This window comes from Medicago truncatula, chromosome 3, assembly GCF_003473485.1.
Source record: "Medicago truncatula cultivar Jemalong A17 chromosome 3, MtrunA17r5.0-ANR, whole genome shotgun sequence".
NCBI lineage: Eukaryota > Viridiplantae > Streptophyta > Magnoliopsida > Fabales > Fabaceae > Medicago > Medicago truncatula.
Window position 1 is genome coordinate 33,033,427 of NC_053044.1, and position 19,996 is coordinate 33,053,422.

The window sequence follows — 19,996 nt, forward strand, 5'->3', positions numbered from 1 at the left end:
TTATGGTACGTAACCACTTTTTTCTTTAACTATTGTAATTCATATACTAGTATATTCAACTAATTAAACTTATATAGGTTATGGTGATTGGTACAACAATGACTACAATGATTAAGGTTACACTTCAAGTTGTACAAATGGTTTTTGGACTTCTTTTGATAAAAAGAAAAAGCAAAGCAATGAAAAAGAAACTTTGGATTAAAGAACCATTACAAAGAAAGAAATTGGAAAAAGTTTTTGAGATGGATCCCACATGGCCACATCAATAAATTTTGATTTTTAGTCACTAAAGGAAATATGAATTGGTCATTGATTTTGATCTTAGGTGGTGGCTGCTGAAATGTGAGCTTTCAAGACTTCAAGTGTAAATTGATGAGTATCCAATGCTTTCAACTTCATATAATTAACTTATGAAATTGGATAGGACCATATTAGTGATAGAATTTTTTCTTAAAAGTTTTGACATTCTCAAGGTTCTCATGCCCTATAATTTAGTTGAAATATACTCAAATCATCTCACTTAAACACTTTAGTTAAGTAACATCATATATGTCCACGTGAGCTTAACTCAGTTAATAAGGACAATGCACGATATATAGGCAAGGTGTAGAGTTTGAAACCCCAGACACCAAGAGAAAAAAAAATCTCTACAGCATATAAAACTATTTTCTCTCTCTAAATCTAACATTTCTAAAGTCAATACAGCAAACTAAGAGTGGCCTTACTTGCATGTATATATTTCAAACTCATATATATTAACTTCTTCTACGTACGTCAACATACATATTCAAAACCACCAAACCTAGCTAGATAATTCTCTTTCACTCTCTCTCTCTCTCTCTGGCCCTCACCAGCAAAACTTTCTTTCACATATTGAGAAGCAAAGAAATGGTCAAAACAAAAAAAATCTTCTCCCTCGTAATCTTCTCAACTTTCATTCTCCATTCACTTTCCATCTCCACAGACACATTCCTCTACGGTGGGTGCACACAAGAAAAATACACCCCAACCTACGAATCCAACCTAAACTCACTCCTCACATCCCTAATCAACTCAGCAACCTACACATCCTACAATAACTTCACCATCATCTCCTCAAACCCTAACGACATCGTCTACGGCGTCTACCAATGTCGCGGCGACATCTCCATGCCAGACTGCTCCTCCTGCATTGCACGTGCCGTCTCACGCACCGGTGACATATGTCCTGGCGTGTGCGGCGGCGTAGTGCAACTAGAAGGGTGTTATGTGAAATATGACAATGTTAAGTTTTTAGGCATGCAAGATAAAACGATTGTGTTGAAGAAATGTGGGCCTGAAGTAGGGTATGACCCGGGTACGATAGATGCTGTGTTGGGTGGGTTGGCGGGTTCAGGTGGGTTGTTTAGGGTTGGTGGTTCGGGTCAGTTGAAGGGAATGGCACAGTGTGTTGGGGATTTGAGTTTTGTGGAGTGTCAAGATTGTGTTACAGAGGCAATCCGACGGTTGAGAAATGATTGTACTTCTGGGGATTATGGAGATATGTTCTTGGGGAAGTGTTATGCAAGGTACTCTACTGGTGGTGCTGGTGGGGCACATGCTTACTCCAAGCCTCATGGTAAGACCCAAATTATTATTATTTTTTTCCCTAAACTATATCAAATACTACTACCTAAAACTAAAAGAGTATTTTGTGGTCATGATTTGCTTGTTATGGATTTTTGAAGATTTTTTTTTTGTTCAAGGTGTTTGGAGAAATTTGTGAAGTTTTGTTTCTTGTTTTTTTATAATCTGGTTAATCTATGAATATCTATTTGTGGTTTCTCATTAGAATTATTGTATGGGTTATTTAGAAAAGCAAAAGTAAATATAAATGATTTTTGTCTTTTTAATTAGATTCTCATGAGAAAGTCTTCTATGATCATAACCATAAATTAAAAAAATTTGGGAACACTCACATAAAACAAATAAAAAAATTATAAAAGAATAAAATTCAATGATATTAATTGATGTGACTAAATTACTTTTAATTTAATTTTTTTATTATATGTTAGTGTGTTTAAATTTTTTTTAATTTGAGGTTGTGACCATAGTATACTTTCTCGCTCTGCATTCAGGGTCATTGAAAAAAATTAATTTATTGGAGTGAATATATTGTCTTTTTAACTCCATTTCTTTCTCATTGAAACGCAATTCAAAGTGGGAAATTTTTCAACAAAAAGAATGAAGCAATTTACTTAGCTAAAATTTATTTGATTCTTTTGGTGACTGGTCTTGCAGGTAAATCAGACCACGATGGTGAGAAGACATTTGCCATAATTATTGGATTATTAGCAGCTGTAGCTATACTCATTATTTTCCTAGCTTTCTTGAGAAGGATTTGTGAGGGACAAGGTAAATACCACATTTCTAATTTCCTTATATAACTGGTTACAACCCGTGCGAAGCACGAGTTGAATTACGTATTTTTTTAAAATTTAGTTTCGAAGGAGAAATCTTATAAAATATGGAAAATTGTTGTCCTTTATAAATGTGAAAATCAAAGCTGCGTAAATCAAAATTTTGCAACACAGAGCCTAAAACACTACATAAAAAATAACATAACAACTATTATAATATCTTATTCCTTAAAGTTAACCCGAACGCAAAATTTTGCCCAAAATTTAACCTAACTTCTTTTCTTAATTTTACTGTATTAACCCTATTTAATTTAATCAAAATGTTAACGTTAATTGTTAGGGAAATCAAAATAAACAAATCGCTTCTAAATTTTCTCCTTAATTTTACTAAACAAATTATATTAACCCTAGATTTAATTTATGCAAAATGCATCTCTTATTTATAAACGTTAACCCGTGACGCAATATTAACCCTAGATTTAACCTAATTTTTTCGTGTGACTTTACTATATTAACCCTAGATTTAATTTATGCAAAATGTCATCTCTTATTTTTAAATGTTAACCCGTAACGCAATATTAACCTTAGATTTAACCTAATTTTTTCGTATGACTTTACTATATTAACCCTAGATTTAATTTAAGCAAAATGTCATCTCTTATTTCTAAATTTTAACCTGTGATGCAATATTAACCCTATATTTAACCTATTTTTTCGCGTGACTTTACTATATTAACCCTAGATTTAATTTATGCAAAATGTCATCTCTAATTTTAACCTAATTTTTCCCTCCACACTTTTGCATTTAATGTTTATCTAAAGTAAAAGAAAAGTATGTTCCCAATTATATGCTGTTTTTTGGAAAGGAATAACCGTTAACCCGTCTTCCTATACTTAACTTATTCTCTTACTTATAAATGTTAACCCGTCTTGCTATACTTAACCTATTTTATTTTATTTTTTAAAGTTAACCCGGACGCAAAATTTTGCCCTAGAATTAACCTAACTTCTTTGCTTAATTTTACTGTATTAACCCTATTTAATTAACCCTGTTTAATTTGATCAAAATGTTAACATTAATTGTTAGGGAAATCAAAATAAACAAATCGCTCCTAATTTTTCTCTTTAATTTTACTAAACAAATTATATTAACCCTAAATTTAATTTATGCAAAATGACATCTCTTATTTCTAAATGTTAGCTCGTGACGCAATATTAGCCCTAGATTTAACCTATTTGTTCTAAAAGTGCTTTTTTTAGTAAGTACTTAATTGATATTGTGTTTGACCTAACTTCTCCTTAAAAATGTAGAGAAGTTTGAAAAATTTCGGATCAAACGATACCTTAATCTTCCACAACGGCAATGTAGAAGCAACTGAATTTGGGAGAAAAAATTGAAAAAGTTAAAAATATAAAAATTGAAAAATAAAGAAAAGGTTCCCGGCGTAAGTTGAAACTAGGTGTTTGTGAAATAAATTGTCGAGAAGTAGTTTTTTAAAGTAACATTCAACATCTTCTGGTCAAAGCTCATTCCATTCAATTTTATGCGTTCAAAAAAAGTACTTTTTTTAGTAAGTATTTAATTCATATTGTGTTTGACCTAACTTCTCCTTAAAATTGTAGAGAAGTTTGAAAAATGTCGGGTTAAACGATACCTTAATCTCCAACAACGGCAATGTAGAAACAACTGAATTTGGGATAAAAAATTGAAAAAGTTAAAAATAAAAAAATTGGAAAATAATTAAAAGTTATTAAAAATATAAAAATCAGAAAATAATTAAAAAAAATTGGTTAGGGGCAAAAATGTAAATTCATAGGCCATTGTTAAAAAAAACTCAACCAATAAGTAGATTACCAAATTGCCCCTTATAGGGACAAAATGGTAAATTCAAGGGACATTTCTTTTCTTATTAGTATATAGATTTGTTTATGGAAAAAACTAAATAATTCTATATTTGTTTTAATATTTTTCTGATGCAGGTAAATGAGTTGATTAAAGTTTGTCAAACTTATGGCATATCTAGCATTGAGCCACTGATCAATTCTCAGCCTTTCTTCTCCTTTGCAAATTTGCTTTTGGAATCTCTTCTGTTCTCCTTTTTATCTTCTCAAATACCAATGTCTTATCTTTTCTTGCCCTCAATTCTTATATTGCTATTTTCTATTATAAAATTACATTCAAAAGACTAAAGAGGTCTTTGATAAAGATAACATTAGAAAAAGATGCACCATTGGGGACATCCATGTGAATATAAAAGGCAAAAGGAAAGAGGAACAAAAGAGTGCCAAATATTCTATTTTTCTTAACCCTTCTCCACTCAACAAAGTTGTGTTGTAACTTGTTTCTTCTCCTTGCAAATTAAGAAATAATTGTATCATTCTTTGTTTTTTGAAAGTTGTGTAAGATTTCATTCCATTCCGTATCGTTAGTATCTGCGTTACCATGAACTATTGGGTATATCCTATGTACAAGAGAATTTAGAGATATCTTGTCTCCGTGCTCAGTTGGTATGAACATTGCATAATTTATGAAGGGGTCGGGGTTCGACCCCGGACAACCTCACTTCTCCACATTTAATTGTGTGAGCTCTAACCACTAGACTACTAAGCAAAAAAAAAAATGTACAAGAGAATTTTCGTGAGAAGAGTGTTGACAAACTACACCTCGTTTGAACACTACCTTTCGTATTAAGCAAGGTCTCTCTGGGGAAACAAAATGAAATTATCACAAAATTGATATCAAAATTTAAAACAAAATGTGACAATTTTAATAATTTTAAGGAAAATGTTAACGAGGCCTCCGAGGTACTCTTTAAACACTAAAAATAGTATATAGTTTTTTCAAAAATAATTTCTTCATTAGGAATGTTTAAAGCGTGTCCAGAGACACACATTATAACATGACCCTAATTTTAATTTTGGAAATAATATAATGTAACACATGCCTTTTCATTAAACTTGATGATAAAACTAAGGTGAGGCCTAACCTACCTTTACAAACACATGGGCAATTTACCGATGTAACTTAACAATAATAAAAAGCAGCCACGTATACTCATTGTATTTGAAATACTTATTATTTAGTTTTATAAATTGTAACCATATACTTTTGTTATTTTGTAGATTTACCCAAGCATTAATTAAGTTTTATCTTCTCAAAAAACATTTTCAATAAGCTCCAACACAGTTACAACTTGTAGTAAAAGGTTTTGATCCAGATGATGGACATTGAGAAAAGATTTATGGTTTATCCAGAAAAAGATTTTGATCTAAACAAGAATAAGATCTTGCTATTGCTATTGCTATTAATATCCCTATTGTATAGCCTCTAAAAGGAATTAAAAGGTCAATCATGTTCTGCTAGAACTCCAACTAAAAAAATTACTTAATAAAACAACTAATGGGGCAGATTTCAAGCAACTTCTCCATTTATAACACAAAACAAAGTAGCACAAAGCATGAGGAGTGAATAAAAAAAATGCAGAAGGATTATAACATATTTGTATCAGACCAAGCATGATTCATAAACCCCAAATCAAACAATCACAGCCAGTGAATAATTCAATATTCGTTAAAACATGGAGAACCCTAAACCCCCAAATCAAACAAAACAATTTGAACCATTTAAATAGCAATTAAAACAAGAAAACTTACTTACTTGCAAATCCGCGAGGAATAGGTTGAATGAGAGGGATGAAAGGCTTTGAGTGGAGATGAATCAATTTTGTTTTCCCCAAAATTATGGAACTGTGAGAGATTATGGAGTTTCATCAGAGAGAGAGAGAGAGATAGAACCGTGAGAGAGTGAAACGAAAAAAACTTAGGGATGGGTTTCGTGACAGAGATGAGTTTCTTAGGGCATTTTCCCCAAAGACGAGAGAGAAGAAACGGTATGGGTGGAGAGTAAATACGATGGATGAATTTGATGTTGATGAATCATTTTTTTTCCCAAATTACGAATGGATTGAAGGAAGTAATGGTTGGGTTGAAAAATTGAAAGATGAAAACACAAATTAAGTTGAATGAGAGAGTTTCGTCGGATAGATGAATCAATTTTTGTTCCCAAATTATGAATGGATTGAAGGAAGAAATGGTTGGATTGAAAAACTAAAAGAAAACGTAGAAGAAGAAAGCAGTTATTTGATATTGGAGAAGAAAACAGTTATGCAGAGAAGAAGAAAATAATCTGGAAATTTCTTTTTAAAAATTAATTAATGGGTCAATCTGCTAATAACAAAAGTATACCGGGTCAATATATCAAACCCATCTCCTCGTCCATTTTATATTGTGGATTACTGTTGTCCATGTTATAGTGATGTCACGTCAAGATAGGCAGTTTACCCACCTCTTTCCCAAGGTAATTTAGAAAAAACCTAAAACTAATTAATTTGATGATAAAACTAATCAACTACGTCTTTGTTGAGACAAAATTAATTTGAGATAAAATTGCAATACTTTTCATTTTGGAAATAATAGAATGTGATGAAATACTTTTCGTTACTCTTGATTGTTTTCGACTTATGAGCCATTTACTTGTTGTATTTTTAAAGATACATGGTAAAAAATAATTATTTTAGGAGGCCTAAAGCCTTTCCTTCACCGGCTTGCCTCTTGGGTCGGCCGTGTATTAATATGTGCTATATTGCAACCACAATTTGAACTTTAGATTTCCTAGTTTCGGTATTAAAAAAAGTCGTTTCTTTGGGTATCACTACTATGCTAGGGTTAGTTTTCTCCATTGAGTGGAGAGTGTGATTCTTCCACTAGGAATCATTAACACGTTTCTCTCCTTCCCAAAGGTCCCCTTTGCCTCCATTTGCATCTATTCCCTTCAATCTTTGAGTCCTAAGAATGAACCATTTCTTTGATTTTTTTGCCTTTTAAGGTTTGTGCTTCAATCCTTATTGGTCTCTTACTCTCTTATACGGTGGTGGTATTGTGCCATCACCCACCCTTCTACCATTAGCTTACCACCCTCCACATGAACCACCCTCTTTACTTCAAATATGGTACACGTGACATCATTTCAGATTTAGAAATGATATGTGGACAACTAATTCGGTCCAACTTTCTCTTTTATACTTACATTATGTTTTTATTCTCTCTCTTTCTTTTTTTCTCTCTCTCTTTCTCTCAATTGTTTTTGACCAATGAGAAGAGAGAACAACAAAGTTGTCTCAAAAGTTGTACCAAAATGATTGTCAAAATATCACTACTTTTTCAGATTTAGTTTTATCTTCAAATTTTAGGTGTATGTTGGTGTTTGCAGGTGTCTGGCGGATGTGCCTATGTAGGTCTACTTTATTTGCTCATCTAATTTTTTTTTATCAATTTATTATGTACTTTACCTCAATAAATAATTGGTAGTTGTATATCTACGTATGGTGTAATATCTGCGACTTTTAGTCTTTTGAATGAATGTAATATAAAACATTTGACATACAAAAATTCATATTTTAAATCTTTAATATGTCTCCAAGCAATTCCTTTAGACCTCCACATTAAGGAAATATGATGAATACTCTTTGGGAATCGGATAATGTTATTTAGAGAGAGAAACCATATAATAAAATATTATTTTTAATAAATTTTCAATCTCTAAAAAGCTATTATATTTTGTTTTTCTCATGAAAAAAGTGACATGTTTGCGTCTGTAAACTTTTTTTTCTCAATTAGCCTTGTAGTTAGGTAATTTTTTTTTCTAACAAGTTTAAATTTGTTTAACTATCCTCAAACTTTCAAATTTTTGAATGGTTTTTTTAAGATATGTTTAGAACTGTATAAAAGTAATAATATGCAAAAAGAATTAACCTAAAAATATGATTTTTAGGTCTAGATTTTTTTTTTACTTTTATTTTAAAATTTTGACGTTTTAAAAATTCACATTTAATTCATTCAATTTTGGAAAATTCGATCTTTTTGTAAAAGAACTAATTATAACGTTCTAAACAAATATGTTGGCAAATAATCATTCCAAAATTTAAAAGTTTAAGGATAATAGACAAATTTAAATTTAGCAAGGATTAAAATTGTGTATTGAAATTTTCTATAGAGAAGCAAACATGCAAGTTTTTTTTATGAGAACGAAAAACATAGCTTGATAATTTTTTAGGGATTCCCTCAAATTTTTTTTTTTTAGGGATGAACATTTTATTTAACCCTTTTAATAATATGAATTTTCCTTTTTCAAAGATTTTTTAAGTAGTCTAATTGATATTGTGTTTGGCCTAGATTTTCTTTAAAAATATAGAGAAGTTGAAAAAAAGTTGGGCCAAACGGTACCCGAGTATATATAAGATTTTGGATTGACTTTTTCATTATCTCAATTATACTCTAAAACAACTTTTTCTATAATAATCTTGTCAAATTTTTTTTTTTTCTATGATAATGATTGTTGTTGATGTCATTAAAAAGATAAGAATTTAGATTATATATTTTTTGTTATATTGTTGGTGATAAACATCTTTAGTTTGGGTTTTTTTTTTTTTTTTTTTGTGGTGGTCGAGGTTCGAACCTCGAACTTTTATATTATGCATTATGCTTACCAACTGAGTTAAGCTCGAGTTTTTGAAGGATTTAGTTTGCTTAGTTATAATCTGAAAGCAACCATAATTTATATTTATATTTTAAATCTAGATCAAAAAAATTTAAAAAAAAAAACACCCTTCAAAATTTTCAAACTTTCACATGTTCGTTTTTTCGCTAATGTTTTTGTGTGTGTATATATATTCCTATCATTCTCACATAAATATGTTATTATATATGGGGGCATATCAAGTGTGAATAACATATTTATGTGAGAATGATAGAAATAAATAACAACTGTTAGATCAAAAATAAATGGTCCAGATTAAAAGGCTCACATGTGTCTTAACCTATTCTATCAATTCTCATCAACACATTCATTTGATCATCTTCCCCAATTTGCTTATGTCCAGCCACCGTAGTTTATGTTCTTCACCACATTAACATAATCAATCCATGTTAATAAAACAATTGATGATCTACAAATTAATCAAATCAATTCAATAAGCTTGTTGTTTAATTCCTTCAACACCTGATGTTTCTTCTTCCCCACTAATCTATTTCGGCAACCCCAACACTTCCGACGTCAAGCACACCGTCACCACCACCCTCCGTCGGTTGGTGATCGGAATCCCGCTGGTTTGTTGGGAAAGAAAACAAAAATCATGACGGCGGTCGGATACAACCAGTATTATTTGTAATTATTAATTATTTAGAATTGTAATTCAATCAAAGACTTGATTTTTATTCTAAAGATGTTATGAGATTCAAAAGGTATGTAGAGTCAGATCCCTTTCACCTTCTCTTCTTCTCCAACCCAATTCTTCTTCCCCATCAACGCTGATTTCTTTCACACATTAGTGTTAGAGGTGATTCCATGAGTTTAATTAATTTAAAAACTTAATTTTGTGATTGCACAATATAAAAACAAACGAGGTAGACATGGTGGAAAAGAATCGAAGGAACATGGGGTTGATTGAAAACTTAATTTTGTATAATAATATTCAATTAGAGAGAAGTTATTTTATGTGAAGGTGAGGAGAAGAAGAACAGTTTGTTGAAGGAGAAAGGAAGAAGAATGGTTAACTTGAGAAGAAGAAAGATGAAAGGGTAATAGTGGTTGAGAGAAACTTGGCACATGACTTGCACATGAGTTACTTAAGGTGTATGATATAATCTCAACTACCTCTTTTGATCTAACAGTTGTTATTTATTCATATTATTCTCACATAAATATGTTATTCTCATTTGATATGCTATATATATTCATTTTATTCATCTTGTCAAAAAAAAAATTATATATCAATTTTACTCGTGATCCAAAAAAGTCAAACTATACATATCACAAGTTCAACTTATTTATTTAACGAGTTTAATTTTCAACTCAAGTTTTTATTTTTGATCAAAATCTTCTATATTATTTTAATTTAATCTCATATCTCTCAAATAAAATATCGGCTTAATACATGTTTTGGTCCCTTGACTTATTTTTGGATTTCATTTTGATCCTCTAACTATAAAGTGTCTCAATTTGGTCCCATAAATCTTCTTTCGTTTACTATTTTGGTCCTCTCCGTTAGCTTTTTCAAAAACTGTTTACCATGGTCCACATGTCATTTAAGATTTGTGATCAAGGGTTAGATTTGAAAAGTACGCAAGTATACAATAGACTCACAACATATGATCATTTCAATTTTTTTTATTTTCCTAAAAATAAAAATTTAAAATCACCATCAATCTTCATCTTTTTATATATTTTTAAAAAAAGAAATGATCATATGTTATGAGCACATTGTGTACTTGTATACTTTTCAAATCTAACTCTTGATCACCAATCTTAAATGACATGTGGACAAGGGTTAACTGTTTTTGAAAAAAAAAAAAAAACTAACGGAGAGGACCAAAATTGTAAACGGCAGAAGATTTATGGGACGAAATTAAAACATTTTATAATTAGTAGATAAAGATGAAATCCAAAAATAAGTTAAGAGAACAAAGATCAACTTATATAGTCCCCCTTACCTAGGAAAAAAAAAACTTATATAGTTTGTTCCCCAATTCAAGCCTTACATTAGTTTATTTTGGAGAAGAAAAAAACGATGAAGCTGCACATATAACCCTTTCCTCATCCAAATAACCCTAATTCTGTGCCCTATATTTTCTCCACCCACTGCTTTCCCCAAAATTCATTCGGTTAGGGGTTTTTCTCCATGGATTCTGATGATATGCACGATGCCAACGATGTTGAATCCCTCGATGACGATTTCTACGGTGGTGAAACCGAAGATGATGATGATAATAACAATGATGCTGCTGATGATTACGTTGATGGTGCTGATAATTCTGACCTTGCTCAGAGAACTGAGATAAATTTTTCCATATTGAAAGAATCAGATATCCGGGAACGGCAGGAAGATGATATCAGGAGTGTCGCAGCAGTTCTTTCCATACCACCTGTTGCTGCAAGCATCCTACTTCGTCATTATAATTGGAATGTCAGTAATGTTAATGAAGCTTGGTTTGCTGATGAAGACGGAGTCCGAAGAAAAGTTGGCTTGTTGGAGAAGCCAGCTTATAAGAATCCTGATGCTAACAAAATGCCTAAGCTTACTTGCGGCATCTGTTTTGAAGCTTATCGTCCTTCTAAGATTCACACTGCTTCTTGTGGTCATCCGTACTGTTCTTCATGCTGGGGAGGATATATTGGCACTTCAATCAACGATGGTCTGGGATGCTTGATGCTGAGATGTCCTGATCCCGCCTGTGCTGCTGCCGTTGATCAAGATATGATTGATGCATTTGCATCTGCTGAAGATAAAAAGAAGTATGAACGTTACCTTGTTAGATCTTACATTGAAGTCAATAAAAAGGTATATCTTAGAGATTCAACTTAGACATTAATAATTGACAAACTAATTATATATACTTTTATGTAGTGTGCAATCTGTGTATAATCTATATGTTGGCTTTCTTTTTGGTATGCATTCATGATAATTCTTTGCGTGTTGGTGGGTTATAATTTGCCTTAATTTTTCACCTGGCTACACTTGGGCGAACTCCAAAATTGTGTGGTGTGTGGTTCATTAGTATCACTTGTTGTCCAAAATCTGTGTATCACTTATTTTAGTGATTGCTATTTTGCATGGTTATAAGATAATTTGTATCTTTGCCTCTTTTTTCTATCTCATTGCCTATCAGTCATAACTCACCCATAACGATCTTTTTTCTTCTGATATCTTTGTTTTGTTTAGACCAAGTGGTGTCCTGCTCCTTTTCTTCTGATACCTTTGTTTTGTTTTGTTTAGACCAAGTGGTGTCCTGCTCCTGGTTGTGAACATGCAGTTAATTTTGATGCTGGTGATGAAAATTATGACGTATCTTGCCTCTGTTCATATAGCTTTTGCTGGAATTGCACTGAAGATGCTCACCGTCCAGTGGATTGCGACACAGTGTCGAAGTGGATTTTGAAAAACAGTGCAGAATCTGAAAACACGAACTGGATACTTGCTTACACGAAGCCGTGTCCCAAGTGCAAGAGATCGATTGAAAAAAACCGTGGATGCATGCATATGACATGTAGTGCACCTTGCAGATTTCAATTTTGCTGGCTATGCCTTGGTGATTGGTCAGACCATCGCGGTGCTTGCAATCGTTTTCAAGACTCTGAAAAACAGGCGGTGTATGATGAAACTGAAAAAAGAAGAGAAATGGCAAAGAAATCATTGGTGAAGTACACACATTATTATGAGCGGTGGGCTACAAACCAATCTTCAAGGCAAAAAGCTCTTACTGATCTACACCAGATGCAAACTGTTCATATGGAGAATCTTAGTGACATACAGTGCCAACCTGAGTCGCAGCTTAAGTTCATAACCGAGGCTTGGTTACAGATAGTTGAGTGCAGGCGGGTATTGAAGTGGACATATGCATATGGATACTATTTAGATGAGCATGAGCTTGCTAAAAAGAAGCTCTTTGAGTACTTGCAAGGTGAGGCAGAATCAGGCTTGGAGAGACTTCATCTATGTGCCGAAAAGGAACTCCAAGTATTCCTCAGTGCTGAAGGCCCCTCTAAAGAATTCAACGATTTTCGCTCAAAACTAGCTGGATTGACCCGTGTGACTAAAAACTTCTTCGAGAATTTGGTTAGGGCATTAGAGAATGGTTTAAGTGATGTGGATAGTAATGGAGCTGCTACGAGCAAAGCAAAGAGTTCAAAAAATGCTGCAGGGAGCAGTAAGGGAAGAGGAAAGGGGACAAATCGAGCTACCGTGTCCAGCAAAATAACCGTTGATAATGAGTGGTATTGTGTTGAATGTACCTATGCAAACGTCGGATCTGCCACTGCTTGCGCCATGTGCAGTGAGTGGTCTTGTGGGCAATGTACCTATGCAAACATCGGATCTGCCACAGCATGCGCGGTGTGCAATCAACAGCGTCAATGACCCACTAGAAACACATGCCTTCTACTCAAAGGCCAACACACCAAAAGCTGAAATGGAGTCGGTAATCATAGTTATGTGCTGGTTTCTTTTTGTATGGCTATTTAATATTTAACTAGTAAAGAGATCAATTTCAAATTATTGAAATATTAGAGTATTAGGACACAATACTTCCTATTTAAAATTTTAAAGAGTGCTCTTAGGGCACTCATTAGCATTTCCCTTAGTTTTTTATATCTATTTATTGCTTTAATTTGTAACTTTGGTCATTGTGACTTGGAAAGCCAAAATGAAACCTTAATTGATTGTTACAATGAAACTTTAACCGTAAGAAGCTACTGCATTTGCAGCAATGCCAGCGGTTCTGTCCAAATAGGCAATATTTCAGTGATTATATAATCAAAACATCATGTTAGTTTGGATGTTTTATTTACCCGAGTGTCATCGAAGAGGAAGGAAGTGGAAAAAGCGCAGCAGCATGGTGAGTGTGAGCAGAATTGGTTCTGAAAATGGTAGAAAAAATGGAGCAAATCTATGTTTGAAACAGATTGATCAACTTATCCTTCTTTCCCTATTCTAAAATTTTCATCCTTGAAGCTTACTTTATTCCCCCTAATTAAGGCCTGAGAAGTCTGGTAAGAAAGGAAACCTCATTTTTGTCAAAATCATCATTGCTTAGGCTTCCTAATTCTCTTTACCAAATTTGAAGTTAAAAATACAAATAAAATTTGAGCCTAAATATCTCTAAACTGATAAGAAACTTGTCCAATGATCTTTTTCTGCATAATTATGCAGTAAATAAGCACATTAAAAATTTCATATGTAACCTTTAGTTCCTTAGTTCAACGTCTAAGCTCTCAAATGTCTAGGACAGCTATCATGCTTCTTCTCCAGCCTAAAGATCCTATAGATTGGGTGTAGTGTTTTGGCAGTTGAAATAAGGATGAAGGTCAATAACCATGTTCAAATATGAATCAGACAGTAATTGGATAGTTATTTGTTTATGCAACAGATTAGTAGATTATTTACAAAAAAAGAAGATTGGTAGATTATGAGAAGCTTCAATTTTATTCGAAGGATTGTTACCATGGAATGATTCTAACTTTGCATGTTTAAAAGAACACAAAATGAAATAGATTTAAATCATACTTCAATCCAAACTTGAATTCAAAAAACAATTGGTTTTGATCCTCCACCATGCCACAAGTAGCCGTGCACAAAGAATTATTGTAATCTAAAATGTTTCTCTTAAACATATCCATTTTTGTTGCTAATTTATTTAGGAACAAACACCAAATAAAATGACCTTAAGTGGAATTCGCTTAAGCCACAAACATGTTTAAAAATGGTCATCAACATCATCTTCAGGAGTTGTTAAAAGACTATAAGCACTTGTCTGTGTATTGATGGGAAGAATGAATCTTCCAAATACACATGATGGGAAGAATGAATCTTCCAAATACACATGCCGGTCACAACAACCTGCAAAACAAGTGATAGCTGCTCCACACACTCCCTCACCAACCCCTCCTCCCACGCGAACAATCTCTGATACCACTTCCACGCCTCACCATTTGGTTCCTACCCCAAAGAAAACATCTCCACAACAGTGAATAATTTATTAACAGCAAGATCAAACAACCTAGCATATCTAACATCAAAAGATACACATATTTATACTTACTTTTCTCTATCTCAATTATACCGTTAAACAACTTTATTCTATAATAAAGATTATTGTTGGTGTCATTGAAATATATAATCATGGTTAGTTTGATTTGTTATAATTTGAAAGCAATAAACATTTTATATTTTTAGTTTTAATCAAAATTTCATAAAAAACACCGTTCATATATTTTTAGTCTTGATCCTATGAAAGCGGAAGGATAGGCACAAGAGTGTTCGTCTTTTCGCTAGTTTTATATAAATTTTTTGATATAGATTAAAATTATAAGTATATATATTTGTGACTTTCAAATGTAACGAACTCAACAAACCATATTTATCTTATTCAATGACAACAATAATATAACAAACATAACAAAAATTCTTATCTTTTTAATAACATAAATAATATAGCATTATTATAGGATCTTTCTTTAAAAAAATATTATTATTGGAAAATTTGTTTAAGGGTATAATTGAAATAACAAAAAAAACAGCTCAAAATCCCTTATTTTCTTTATATATACAAGCGAAAAGACTGACACATATGTGCCCGACTTTCTCCTCTTTTTATTGCGCTAACATTTGAAATTATGAATGATGTTTTTTTAAAAAAAAATTGATTTTGATTAAAATTAAAAATATAATTATTTTTTACTTTAAAATTATAGCAAATCAAACTAACCATGATTATCTATTTCAATGACACCAACAATATAACAAAAAAATATAATATAAATTCTTATTTTTTTAATGACATAAACAACAATCTTTATTATAGAAAAAGTTGTTTAGGGGTATAATTGAAATAATGAATAAGTAAATATATATAAACTCAACTACTTTTTTTTTTTTTTTAAGAAACTAAAATGAGATATATTAGCACAACAAAGGACTTCCTAGCACAAGGTGTGCAAAGGAATAAAAACCCTAAAAAAGATACAAGGTATGAAATTTACAAGAACAACAAGAGCAAGCACCACAAAACAGCTTAACACCAAACACCCGTTAACCAATTCCTAGTAAAGTAAATGGACTAAGCCACCAACCATGATAGTTAAAGGGAAGAGTGACAAACTTCACCTTCAACCACTGGAAAGTTAGCAAGTTAATCATGTCCACCACCTGTATAATAGAGCTAACCTTGGCATTAAAAATCCTATTATTCCTTTCCTTCCAAATCTCCCACATAGTCGCAAACCAAATCACTTGAAGAATAGATTGCTTCGTCTTAGAGACACCACATAAATAACTGAACTGCTTAAAATGCCTTTGAATGTTATTAGGCACGACCGTAACTACACCAATCCATTGAAAAATAGCACTCCAAACTGAACCAAAAAAATTACAATGAATAAACAAATGATTAGATGTTTCAATGAGACCACAATCAGCAACACAAAATTGAGCATCAGCAGCTAAAACATGACGCCTATGAAGATTAGCCTTAGTAGGCAACCGATCACGAAACATACGCCACACAAACAACACCACCTTCAATGGAACGTCCTTGTGCCAAAAAGAAGTCGTTTTCGTCACATGATCCACCTGAACCTGGGCAATGAGTGTATTGTAAGCACTCTGAACTGTGTAACAAGAAGAATGATCCGCCTGCCATAGCCACTTGTCCTCTTGCTGAACCTGTAAAGTAACATTGTGAAGTAAAAGCCTAAGCTCCGCTACAGACTCCTCCTCCCACGCAAATAGCCTACGTCTCCACCTCCACGCCTCACCCTCTTCTCCCCACCCTAAATCTCTCTTTGTTGCCACCGTTTCCCCTTTAGTAACGACAACTCATATAATCTACTAAACCTATCACGTAATGACAACTCTCCCAACCAAATATCCGTCCAAAATAAAATATTGTTACCATCACCCAACGAGCGAATAATATTATTACTAAACCAGCCCTCCGATTGTAAACCCGCTATACTCCGCCACCACGCGGAACCATCTCTCCCGCCAGCTTTCAAATGACCGCCCTCCAACCCATTCCTTGCCACCAACACCTTAAGCCATAAACTATCCTTATCCACCAACACCCGCCAACACCATTTCTCCAATAACGCTAAATTAAATTCTTTTAATCTCCTTACCCCCAGACCTCCAACCTCCTGACTCTGACAAACAGATTTCCAATCAACCCAAATGATTTTTCTGTGGTCTACACTCCCCCCCAAAACAAATTATTAAAAATAGATTCAATAGAGGAAACAATACCTGACGGAGCCTTAAAAAAAGAAAGAGCATAAATAGGCAGGGACGATAGGACAGACTTTGTAACGCCCTAGTTGTTATTAATTATTTTTAATTTATTTTAGAATCTTTTGTATGATTTTAATATGAATTATGTTGATTGGTGTTGATTTTTGGTGTGCTATATTTTATTATATGATTTATTATGATAATTATTAAAATAATGTGAGAATTATTATTATTTTGGAGGTTGGGGAGTTAATTAGGAAATAATTTAATTTAGTGGGAATAAGGTGTAATTAAAGGGAGTTACAGAGAGTTAAGAAAATAGAAAGGAAGTTAAGTTAAGAGTTAGAAAGACAGAAAACTGTCTGTACGTACAATTGAAACTTTGGGAGGAAAACAGAGAAAACCAAGCCAAGGAGAGAACAAGAGCAAGAGGGGATCGATTTTGCTGTAGTTTTGTTTGTGCAATTGAATTCAGGTAAGGGTGAGACTATCTCTCAATGATAATGGTTATATAATTCTGATTTTGGTTTAGCATAGTTCTAGTTGAAATTGGGAATTGGGGGTTAGGTTTTTGGGGTATGATTCTTGGATTGAAAAGTGTAGAAACCATGACAATTGTGTTAAGAATCGATGTTCAGATTGTAGAATAAACATAGGTTGAGTTTCCTATCAAATTTGGGGTTTGAGTGGATGAAAAATTGGGTTTTTGGCTGAAAACTGGTCTGTTCCCGTAGGGTTGTTCGTCACAACTCGCCTCGCGAGCTTCACAGAGACGGCATCACCTGTTTCGCGTTCTTGCATCTTTTTCACATGTTTCTGTTTTGAATTGGTCTTTGGTGTAAACATGAAAGTTGTAGATAATTTGTTTAGCTTTCCAATGGCTTTAATTTGACTCGAAAATGATTTTTGGTTTATGAGATATGATGAAAATACTCCAAGGAGGTCTTGGTGAATTTTTATGAATTTCAGCACAACTTTGTCAGAATTTGAAATGAAAACTGTTATTGATTGGTACAGAATTGGTCTTAGGTGTAAACACGAAAGTTGTAGGTATGGATGTTAGCTTTCTAATGCCGTTGGTTTGATTTCAAAAGAATTTATAGAACTTGAGTTATGGTCAAATTACTGCACGTAGGTCACAATGAAGAATTGTTTATGATTGATGAATTAATATATGTATCTATATATTTGTTAAAATGATATTGTCAATGATTGATGAAGTGTTATATGTATATATGATGTTTTAAGATGTTGATTACCATTTGATGTTGTTATGTCTTGAGATTGTTGCCATGTTACTAGTTATTATTGATTAGGATGCATATGTTGGTTAATGTTGTGGGAAATGTTGGTTAATATTTGATTAAAGTGGGTTAATGTTTAATTAAAGTTGGTTAATATTTAAGTAACGTTGTTTATGTTGTTGATTAAGCTATTGAGGTTGTTGTCTTAAGCATAGTTATATTAAATTATGCATTATTCTGAATGGTTGGATTGCTGAATTGTCGAATGTTGTTGATGGCTGTGATGTATGATTTATTATTTAACCATACATGTTGTAAAAGTGGAGTCATATGGAGTATGTATGCATGGTCAAGTTGTATGTAGATATACACAAGTAGGTCCATTGCATATGCATAAACAACGGAGAGGACTCATGTCCTGGAACACTAGTTGTTCACAGCGGTGAAGGCTTCGGTCCTGATGAATGCTTTAACCATTCAAAAGCGGTGAGGGCTTCGGTCCTGTTTGGTACCACATGCATAATTGCATTTTTTGAGGAGTCTTAGTGGAGTTGTCATGTCTTGCATGAGTCTTAGCGGTGGTGTCGAGTTGTTGCATGAGTCGATGTTATTGGTTTTAATTACCATTTGTTGTTGATGTTGTGAATGAGGATATATTTATATATTGACGAATCATTATTATGACAGGGTGTTAGATTTAATTGATGAATTAGATATCTATTATTGATGATATTGTTGATTATGAAATATATACATATATTGGATAATTGTAGTTGCCGTTGTTCTTGAGAGATTTGTTGTTGTTGTTGTTGATTAAGTTGTTGTTGTCGTTGTTGAGTGAGTTGTTGTCGTTGTTGTTGAATCTTCTTGATTGTCGTCGTTGCTGGTTGAATTAGCAAGTGTTACTAAAGTTAAAGAAGTAAGAACATTATTGTTGAATATATGTAGTTGTTTATATTGTTATGATGTGATGATTATGTTGTGTCGTTTATATTATTATGAGAAGATGTTTATGATATTGATTACGATGTTATGATGACTGTTTATGGTGTTGAATATGAGGTTGTTATGATGTTACATGATGATGATTATGTATGTTGTGATGATGATTATGAATGTTGTGATGATGATTATGTGATGTTATCTATGAGTTGTTAAATGTACTTGATGATGGTTGTGTTAAGTTGATAAGTTGTCTTTTAGTCATGAATTGCTAATGGAAGGTTTGATGAATAATTATTATTATGAAATGATGATGTTATGTATAGTTGTTAAGTTGTACTCTATTCATGAGTTGTTAATGAGGTGTTTGGTGGAGAATGTTAATACGAATTAATGATGTTGTTATGTTGAATATGAACTATGAATATGATGTTGGTACGTTGTTTATGTCATTGATTATGAAGTTGTTATGTTGTATATGAACTATGAATATGATGTTGTTACGTTGTTTATGTTATTGATTATGAAGTTGTCATGTTGTATACGAATTATGAGTATGATGTTATATGATTATGATTAAGATGTTGATTATGAT

General features: G+C 32.6%; 2 protein-coding genes across 2 annotated transcripts; both read left to right on the forward strand.

The window, feature by feature from the left end:
• Positions 1-731: 731 nt before the first annotated feature.
• LOC11410316 (plasmodesmata-located protein 7) lies at positions 732-4,773 on the forward strand. Its single transcript, XM_003600662.4, has 3 exons — positions 732-1,597; positions 2,260-2,373; positions 4,359-4,773. The coding sequence occupies exons 1-3, from the start codon at positions 889-891 to the stop codon at positions 4,364-4,366; spliced, it is 831 nt and encodes a 276-aa protein (XP_003600710.1). The 5' UTR covers positions 732-888; the 3' UTR covers positions 4,367-4,773.
• A 6,172-nt stretch (positions 4,774-10,945) lies between these two features.
• On the forward strand, positions 10,946-13,718 carry LOC11426565 (probable E3 ubiquitin-protein ligase ARI7). Its single transcript, XM_003600663.4, has 2 exons — positions 10,946-11,773; positions 12,209-13,718. The coding sequence occupies exons 1-2, from the start codon at positions 11,114-11,116 to the stop codon at positions 13,346-13,348; spliced, it is 1,800 nt and encodes a 599-aa protein (XP_003600711.2). The 5' UTR covers positions 10,946-11,113; the 3' UTR covers positions 13,349-13,718.
• The last annotated feature ends 6,278 nt before the right edge of the window (positions 13,719-19,996 follow it).